Here is a 10,425-nt window from a genome sequence, read left to right on the forward strand (position 1 = left end):
TTACAAATTAGTAGCCCTAGTAATATGGACAAATGAAAGCTTAATCAAACTGTACATCATTCGCCATAATAATCCAAAGGAGGCCTTTAAAAAAATAAATTCAGTTTAGGGCACAGAAGAATGTTTCTGGTAATGCCCTCCCTACCCCCCACCCCCACCCCCACCCCAGTAGGTACCAGTCTTGATTTTTGAAATCACTGTCTAGGCAACATTACCTCCTTCTGGTAGGGCTTCCGTTTTCTGGCTCATGCAGACCAGAGATGTGCATTTGTATTTATAAAGTACTCATATTCTCATTTTAAACTGTAAGAAGTTTTAATACTCAGTGCAGAATAATCTCCAAGATAGAACATTAAGTGAAAAAAGCAATGTGCATGATACTATGTATAATATGCTATTTATGTTTAAAGAATGATTTTATATGTATGTTGACAAATAATTATATGCTTTATATTGTTGGGGTATCTCTGGAAGTGAATATAAGAAACAGAACAAAATAGTTGCTTCTGGGGACAGGTACTGGCTGCTGGGGGAGGGGAGGGAGAGGAAGTAGGTTTTTCACTAGATACCCATTCACACTTTTTAAATTTTGTACCATTTATACATCAACTATTAAAAAATCAATGAATTTAAATTTAGAAAAGAGGAAAAGGGGGAAAAAAGGACCCAGTGAGCCTACAGAGACTTGATTCTTGCCTTAGCTTTTCTTTTTTCTTTTAAAAGAGATGAGGGTTAAGTCTGGCTTGCTTCCTGATGCCTTTTACCCCCCTTCAAAAACATAGTCATGTATTAGGCAGAAGGTTCCAGAATCTAAATGAGACGGCAGCATCATAAAACCAGGCCCAGGCCCTGGGATTCTGGACTGTGGCGAAGACCTCAGTCTCGAAACACAATTTTCTGATAAACTAGACCTGCTATTAAAAAAGTTTCCGAGTGTTCTGATGTGTCTTCATACAGTATATTTGTAAAATATAAAAAAAGAATGCTCTTCATAAGGCCACTTGTCCACTGTCCACTTGCAGATTGAATATAAGAACACAAAAAAGGGAGACAAAATTCATACAGCAAAGCACGTTTAAATGAATGCATTATTTATTTCATCCCGCTTTAGTATTGCTCAAGGAGACAAAGCAATTATTTATGTTGATTTGCTATCAGGAATTTAAAAGAGAGCAAACAAATATCACAGTATTTAGTGTTTCCTAATGACAAATGAAATATTTCACTAATTATGTAAAAAGAATTGTATACTTTTGCACAAATTGACCCAGAGAGTACATTTTCTTTCTATCCTTAATGCTCATTATGCTAATACTTCTTTCTTAGAGCAAAATCTCCCCAGAAATAGGTAGTATATCGAAATTGTATGGGTTCTGAGTGACTGCAGCTAGACCATAGAGTAAGAAGTGATGAAAAGCTGGAAGGAATGTTTTGGACATGATGGGAGGCCTCCCTCTGGGTGGTGTAGACGGAGATCACAGTGAATTCCTCAAACTAGGGATGGGCTTTGGGCAATTGGGCCTAAAGCAGTGACAAAGCAGGCATAGACTTCTGGCGGTGGGGATACAGACTGGTGTCCACTGAGCATACTTAGGAAAATTCTATAATGAAGATATAATATCAGTACAAGTTATTAATTATCCCAAGGGCTTGGTCAACTTATGAGTACAAGTGTTAAGTACCCCAAGCTGGAACCTTCGGTCTAAGGGGGTCCCAAGCATACTAAGTGTGCAAGTATTTGCCCCACGTTTCTTGTCCTCCTAGTCACCCCCACTTCAGCTCCTTTCCTATCTCTCCAGGCCCCGCAGGCTGGGACAACTAGAGCCCTGTATTCCAAACTTGGGTTCACGTAGAGGGGATCCATGTAACTGCAAGCCTGCGGGTAACCCACGCAAGGAAACCACTCAGCTTGGGTCTAAATAACTTACATTTTTCCTCGCCTGAATTAGCCAGTAATTGCATGTGGGCAGACTTAGCCAGAAATGGTCTAAATGATCAATTAGAGGGCAAAAAGGAGTTCCTTTCTTTAAGCTCAAGGGTCCCTGTTGAAGAGCCCTATTTCCCAAGCCCTGCTCGCGTGGGCCCACGCCCAGCTCTCTGTGGTGCCTGGGTATATTGTACATTTGCCTAACGATAGTGAATTGAGGACTTATTTTGTAGGAAAATATAGGGCACTTCCATTACATGCAATCAAGCAAGAAGGCTGCAAAATGTGCCACTCCATTAATTTTAAACAGAATCTACCCCAAATGTCACCCTGAAACCAGAGTAAGGGGTTATTACAAATCTGAAGGAATTAAGAGTAATTTTCATTTGCGAAGGATTTGAGGGACATGACTCCTGCCACGCACACACTATTAATTGGGTGAAATTTGATTTGCCAATTTCAGTGTGAATCACTGAGCCCTGACCTAGCCTGCCTGGTGGTGAGATCAGGGGGCTCCTGTCTTCTTGGAGTCCACAGGTGCACACGTAGACACACACACACACACACACACACACACGGATAGAATGTGCAGAGACTGTAATGCAACGGGCTGGTTATTAACACATATGTTCTTCAAAGAAGAAAAACAAATGGCAGCTACTGGCAAGTCATGTAACCTCTCTGAGCCTCAGTTTCCGTATCTGTAAAAGGGGCTGATAACATCTGCTTCAATGGGAGTCATGAGTATTTGTGAGTTTGAGTAGCTCAGAGCACTTAGTGCGGTACCCAGCCCATAGGTTACACCCATTCAATGGTAACTATTATCTTTATTTTCATCTTCTGAGGGTGGGTGGGTGGGTGGGCTCTTGTGCCTAAGTTGTTTCCAGATCACACTGAGGGAAATCTGGACCTGGCACCAGGATGGCAACAACCTTCACAAGCCATTGCAGGGTCAGCTTCAGAGCCTGGGAGGTGTGGGTCAGCCCCCTGAGTTACTGATCATTTCCTTCCTAATCTCAGTTTCCACTATCTCTGGGAATAGAGCAGGCGGACTTGGGAGAGAGCACAGAGCAAGAGACAGGAATAAGCAGGTTAAGGCGGTTCAGGGGACGGTCCAGTCTGCCCCTCACTCCACATTCCGGTACTTGGTGAAGAGGTTGTACAACACTCGCAGTGTGGATTTCAGGTCACAGTTGACGATGTCTGCATAGAAAACAAAAAAACACACATTGCTTCAGTGGTGCCACATGGCCCCAAACTGGCATTAGGTGTCCTCTTCCTGCTGCCACCCACCACGTGCCCAGCATGGTCCTGGGGAGGGTGTCTCCCCTCTCCCATAGGACACCAGTCTGTGCTCCTGAAGAGCTAGCTCCCTGTCCTGCTGGGAGAGAAGAGCATCCCCATGAGACAACCAGGGGCAGGTGGGTGTTGAAGGATGGGCAGTGTGTGCAGCAAGAATCCAGAGCAGGGGGCAGCGAGGGGCAGAGGTGCTGGGGTATGGGCGTCTCATCTCTCACTGAAAGAAAGCAGACCCCAGAGCATGTAGTCTTCGCCCTGGAAACAGAATCCCAGGCGAGAGGACCCTGACCCGACTCTGTGCCCTGGGTCTCCCCTGTCTCTCGGGGCCCCTCTCCCTCTGCCTTCACCCTGCCCCACAGAGCCAGCCGTGAGGGGTGGCAAGGAGGGGAGGGCCTGCAGCTACACTGGGGGACGAGGTGGTGAGTTAGGAGAACTAAGCTGCCTCTCCCTTAAGACGGGAGGGAGGGCCCCTAAAGGGCAGAGAAGCCCACCCGGCAGGGAGTACTCAATAGATTATGTGTCATCCGAAAGATTAAGGACAGAGCAAGGCGGCCAGGTTTGAGGCTGGGAGCTGGATTATATTTTCAGGAGAGTTCCACCGTGGGTCCTGAGCTTTTATACAACCATTTCCTCCCGCCCTCACTTCCCCTGACCCCTCCCTCTCATCCTTCTCTTTACTGGTCACCTCCTCTGGCTGCCTCTCTAACTCTCTGTGGACTCCTCTGCCTTCTCCTGCCCCCCAAGGCCCCACCCTGCACTTGCCCCTCTGCACTCACACCCCTGTGGGAGCGCCTTCCCTGAGGAACTGGCATAGTGAAAACGTAAAGAAAGGAACTCTGCCTACTACTTAGGGATGCAGACTGAGGTAATAGAAGGAAAAGGAAAAGTTTAAAAAAAAAAAAAAAAAGAAGGAAAAAGGCAAAAGCCTGATGACTATACAAGTCAGGAGAGTTGAGGTTGAAGATTGTGTCCAAAAAGGGCAAGCGGAGGGAATTCTGGGGAGCTGGGATTGCTGTATCCCTTGAGCTGGGTGCTGGTTATATGGTGGCTCGTTGGATAATATTTCACTAAAGTTATTTGAAAAAAACCCTAACTGTGCAGAAGGTCTGATGAAGTAAATGATGTAAGAGAAAATAATAGAAAATAATAAATGTTCTGTGTTTCAAAGGTGGGAGGCTGAGTCACTGGGAGGGAAGGGATTGGGGGACAATGTCAGGGCTCCAGCAGCGGCATGGTCAACAGGAACAGGGATCGTCCAGGACCGGCAGAGCGGGAGGCTGGTGGCTCTGGCAGGCTGGGCTGTGGTTCCAGGTCTTAGCCTTGGGACTCTTGCAGTTGTAGCTGCCACAGTCAGGTGTGCCCAGGCCCTAGGCCCCGCAAAGATCAACACCTACTGGGCCATAAGCCAACGGCCCAGAGCTGGGGAATCTCCTTAGGGCTCCCCAAACCCCTGGGCCCCATCCTGCCTGCCCCCTCCCAGGCCTTATCCCAGTTGTAGACCAACCCTACTCCACCCCTGCTGGGTTCAGACTCTGCTTCAAGCTCTCTTGCCGATAGACCAGGGGCTCAGGGACCACCTGTGAGGCCTGGAGCTCAGCTTCCTTTCTGCTCCCATGTTGGTTTGTGCACGTGCGTGAGCCTCCAGCTTGCACCCTGCCCAGTGGCTGAGCCCTGCTACCTCGCCTTGCTAATGCTGAATCACCCTGTCAGGTAGGGTCCTATGTCCTCTGGGCTGATTGCTGTCCTCCGCTGACTGCTTGGTGATGAGTGTTCCTTAAATTCCACCCAAGTCAAAGATTAGGAAGTTACCCTAAGAAGGGACTGCTAGAAAGGCAGACAGGGACAAAGGTGAGCTCACTAAGGGAGTGAGCGTGAAGGGGAAAGTAGGCTGACATTGGGGCCACTGCAGCAGGCTCCTAACTGGGCTCCTCAAAGCCTCTTGCCCTCTCCAGTCCATCCTACCCACTGCAGCTAGACTATTTGGCTTCTGGGTATGGTTGTGCAGGATGCACACTGCACAACTCCAGGGCACATCTTCATATTTCCAAGGTATCATTACCACAGACTACAATATAACTCTGGCCCCAGGGATTGTGCAGGTCACAACTTGTATGCCCACACAGCTATTTCACATAAGATAAAGTCCAGAATCCTAATCCATGGTTTTACAAGGCAAAAGCTGACTCCGGCCCACCCTTCCAGTCTCACTTCATGCCATGTTCCCCCTCATTCACTCTGCACTGGTCACAGGGGCTTCCTTTCACAACGTCCCAATAGGCTGTGCTCCTCCATCATCTTGGCCTCTGCACATGCTGTTGCAACATCTAGATTGTTCTTCCCAAGTAGCTGCCTCCTGACCCTCTTGCAGACCTCAGCTCAAAGCACTGCCTCCTGAGTGAAGCCTTGACACCTGGCCTTGGTGAGGGCCAGGGTCTTATGTTCTCAAAACCCCCACACTCTTCCTTCATAGCACTCACTCCAGTTCTCAAGCAGTGGTTTGTGTGCTTATCTAATGAAATCTGCCTCTGCTCGGAGTGTGACCAACGTGACTGCAGAGAGTTGATCTTGTTTTGCTCCAGTGCCTGGCCCAGTACCTGGCATGCACAGACCTCAAAAGATATTAATAAATAAATGCATGAATGATTTCCCAATGTCCTGGAAGCCAAAAAGAAAATTCCAGAAAGAGGGGATGACCAATAGAGCCACATGCTCCCAAGAGAGTGAAGAGGGTAAGGGCTGGGAAGAGTTCCCAGGGGACATGGTCCTGCTGGTGGCTTGGGAGAGAGCAAGGCCATGTGCAGGTGGTGGCAAGGTGTGAACAGCAGAATGGGCAGATGAGAGGGGGAGGCAATGGGCATGGGTGCAAAGGATGAACTTGGGAGCCTGAGGAAGGAGAGCTAAGGATGGAGGCGGGAGGATTTATTGTTCCCTTTTTTTTTTTTTTTTTTGCGCTACGCGGGCCTCTCACTGTTGTAGCCTCTCCTGTTGTGGAGCAAAGGCTCCGGACACGCAGGCTCAGCGGTCATGGCTCATGTGCCCAGCCGCTCCGCGGCATGTGGGATCTTCCCGGACTGGGGCACGGACCCGTGTCCCCTGCATCGGCAAGCGGACTCTCAACCGCTGCGCCACCAGAGAAGCCCTGTTGTTCCCTTTAAAGACAGGGGAGTTCTAAGATTGCTAGAGAAAGAAAATGTCCAATATGGGAGAATGTTTCAAAATGACCATTTAATTTACTCCAATTTATTCCTTTTTCCTTTTATTGCTGATTTATAGTATAGTTGATTTACAGTGTTATATTAGTTTCAGGTATACAACACAGTGATTCAATATTTCTGTAGATTTTACTCCATTTAAAGTTATTATAAAACAATGGCTATATTTTCCTATGCTGTACAGTATATCCTTGCTTATTTATTTTAGGCATAGTAGTTTGTTAATCCCCTACCACTATCTTCCCCCTCCCTCATTCCCTTTCCCCCCTGGTAATCACTAGTTTGTTCTCATATCTGTGAGTCTCAGTTTTGTTACATTAATTTGTTTTATTTTTTAGATTCCACATATAAGTGAAATCATATAGTATTTGTCTTTCTCTGGCTTATATCACTAAGCATAGTATTCTCTAGGTCCATCCACATTGCTGCAAATGGCACTATTTCATTCTTTTTTATGGCTGAGTAGTATTCCATATTATATATATACCACATCTTCTTGATCCATTCATCTGTTGATGAGCACTTGGGTTGCTTCCATGTCTTGGCTATTGTAAATAGTGCTGCTGTGAACATCAGGGTGCATGTATCTTTTTGAATTAGTTTTCATCTTTTCCAGATATATACCCAGCAGTGGAATTGCTGGATCATATGGTAGTTCTAGTTTTAGTTTTGGAGGAAGCTCCATACTGTTTCCATAGTGGTTGCAACAGTTTACATTCCCACCAACAGTGTAGAAGGGTTCTCTTTTATCCACACCCTCTCCAGCATTTATTATTTGCAGACTTTTTGATGGTAGCCATTCTGACAGGTGTGATGTGATATCTCATTATTGTTTTGATTTGCATTTCTCTGATGATTAGCCATGTTGAGGATCTTTTCATGTGCCTGTTGGTCATCTGTACATGTTCTTCGGAAAAATGTCTATTCAGGTTTTCTGCCCTTTTTTTTTAAATGAAAGCTTCTTTATTTATTTATTTTTGGTTGTGTTGGGTCTTTGTTTCTGTGCAAGGGCTTTCTCTAGTTGCGGTGAGCGGGGGCCACTCTTCATCACGGTGTGCGGGCCTCTCACTGTCGCAGCCTCTCCCGTTGCAGAGCACAAGCTCCAGATGCACATCTGCCCATTTTTTAATCAGGTTGTTTGACTTTTTGATATTGAGTTGTATAAGCTATTTATTTGGAAACTAACCACTTACTGGTAATATAATTTGCAAATATTTTCTTCCATTCAGTAGGTTGTCTTTTCATTTTGTCAGTATTTCTTTTGCTGTGTAAGTTTTGAAGTTTAATTAGGTCCCATTTATTTATTTTTGCTTTTATTTCTTTTGTGTTAGGAGAGAGATCCCCCAAAATATTGCTACAACTTATGTCAAAGAGTGTTCTGCCTATGTTGTCCTCTAGGAGTTTTATGGTTTCAGGTCTTAAATTTAGGTCTTCAGTTCATTTTGAGTTTATTTTTGTATATGATATGAACAAGTGTTCTAATTTTATTCTTTTACATGTAGCTGTCCAGTTTTCCTTGTACCACTTATTGAAGAGACTTTTTTCCCATCATATATTCTTGCCTCCTTTGTTTTAGATTAATTGACCACAAGTGTGTGGGTTTATTTCTGGGCTCACTATTCTATTCCATTGATCTATGTGTCTGTTTTTGTGCAAGCACCATGCTATTTTGATTACTGTAGCTTTGTAGTATAGTCTAAAGTTAGGGCGAGTGATTCCTCCAGCTTTGTTCTTTTTTCTTGAGATTGCTTTTGCAATTTGGGGTGTTTTGTGGTTACATATACGTTTTAGGATTATTTGTTCTAGTTTTGTGAAAAACGTCATGGGTATTTTCGTAGGGATTGTGTTAAATCTGTAGATTGCTTTGGGTAGTATGGACATTTTAACAATATTAATTCTTCCAATCCATGAACATGGGATATCTTTCCATTTCTCTGTATTGTCTTCAATTTCCTTCATAAGTGTTTTGTGGTTTTCAGATTATAGGACTTTCACCTCCTTAGTTAAGTTTATTCCTAGGTATTCTTATATCCTGCAACTTTACTGAATTCACTTATTAGTTCTAATCACTTTTTGGTGGAGACTTTAGAGTTTTCAATACATAGTATCATGTCATCTACAAATAGTGACAGTTTTACTTCTTCCCATCTGGTTGGATGCCTTTTATTTCTATTTCTTTTCCGATTGTTATGGCTAGGACTTCCAAACTATGTTAACCAGAAGTGATGAGAATGGGCATCCTTGTCGTGTTCCTGGTTCTAGAGAAAAAGCTTTTAACTTTTCATTGTTGAGTATGGTGTTAGCTGTGAGTCTGTCATAAATTGCCTTTATTATATTGAGATATGTTCCTTCTATAACAACTTGATGAGAATTTTTGTCATGAATGGATGTTGAATTTTGTGAAATGCCTTTTCTGTGTCTATTGAGATAATCGTGTGATTTTTATCCTTCTTTTTGTTAATGTGATGTATTGATACATGTGATATCAATACATGTGATATTGATTTGGGGATATTGAACCATCCTTGCATTCCTGGAATAAATCACACTTGATTTTGGGATTTTTATATTGTTGAATTTGGTTTGGTAATATTTTGTTGAGAATTTTTGTTTATATTTATCTTAGATATTGGCCTGCAATTTTCTTTCTTTTTTTGTAGTGTCTTTGCCTGATTTTGGTATCAAGGTAATGATGGCCTTGTAGAATGAATTTACAAATGTTCTCTCCTCTTCAATTTTTTTAATAGTTGAGAAGGATGATATTAGTTCTTCTTTATATGTTTGGTAGAATTTACCTGTGAAGCTTTCTGGACTTTTGTTTGCTGGGAGTTGTTTTCTTTTTGTTTGTTTGTTTGTTTGGTTTTCTTAAAATTACAAATTCAATTCACTACTAGTGATCACTCTGTTCAGATTGTTTCTTCCTGATTCAGTCTTGGAAGGTTGTATGTTTCTAGAAATTTGACCATTTCTTCTAGGTTGTCCAAGTTTTTGGCATATAACTGTTCATAGTATTCTCTTATGATTTTTTTTGTATCTCTGTGATATTGGTTGTTATTTCTCTTTTTTCATTTCTTATTTTGTTTTTTGGGATCCTCTCTCTCTCTCTTTTTTTTCCCTTGGTGAGCTTGGGTAAAAATCTGTCAATTTTGTTTATCTTTTCAAAAAAACGCCAGCTTTTGGTTTCATTGATATTTGGGGTTTTTTTTTTTTTTGGTCTCTATTTTATTTATTTACTCTCTGATCTTTATTATTTCCTTCCTTCTGCTAACTTTGGGCTTTGTTTGTTCTTCTTTCTCTAATTCCATTAGATGGTCAGTTAGATTGTTTATTAGAGATTTTTTTCTTATTTCTTTAAATAGTCCTGTATTGCTATAAGGTTCCCTCTTAGAACTGCTTTTCCTGCATCCCACAGATTTTGGAAAGTTGTGTTTCCATTTTCGTTTGTCTCGAGGTATTTTCTGCTTTCTTTTTTGATTTTTTCATTGACCCATCGTTTTTTTAAAGTAGAACATTGTTTAGTCTCCATGTGTTTGTGCTTTTCCCATTTTTCTTCCTGTAGTGGATTTCTAGTTTCATACCATTGTGTTTGGGAAAATGCTTGATATAATTTCTACCCTCTTAAATTTGTTGAGACTTGTTTTGTGGCCTAGCATGTGCTCTATCCTGGAGAACATTCCATGTGCACTTGAAAAAAACGTGTATTCTGCTGTTTCTGGGTGGAATGTAGATATCTATTAGGTCCAACTAATCTAATATGTCATTTAAGACCACTGTTTCCTTACTAATTTTCTTCTGGTGATCTGTTCATTGATGTAAGTGGGTATTAAAGTCCCCAACTGGGACTTCCCTGGTGGCACAGTGGCTAAGAATCTGCCTGCCAATGCAGGGGACACAGGTTTGAGCCCTGGTCTGGGAAGATCCCATATGCCATGCCACAACTACTGAAGCCTGTGTGCCTGGAGCCCGTGCTCCACAACAAGAGAAGCC

The 10,425-nt window shown here is 43.0% G+C and overlaps 1 protein-coding gene across 1 annotated transcript in view; it reads right to left on the reverse strand.

Annotated features, from left to right (window-relative positions):
- Window positions 1–1,070: 1,070 nt before the first annotated feature.
- PARVA (parvin alpha) overlaps window positions 1,071–10,425 on the reverse strand; it is a 180,654-nt gene continuing 171,299 nt past the window's right edge. The window contains exon 14 of the mRNA XM_060159644.1: window positions 1,071–3,130. Within this exon, the coding sequence (XP_060015627.1) occupies window positions 3,054–3,130 (77 nt within the window). The 3' untranslated portion in view covers window positions 1,071–3,053. The remainder of the gene's footprint in view (window positions 3,131–10,425) is intronic.

This window comes from Lagenorhynchus albirostris, chromosome 9, assembly GCF_949774975.1.
Source record: "Lagenorhynchus albirostris chromosome 9, mLagAlb1.1, whole genome shotgun sequence".
NCBI lineage: Eukaryota > Metazoa > Chordata > Mammalia > Artiodactyla > Delphinidae > Lagenorhynchus > Lagenorhynchus albirostris.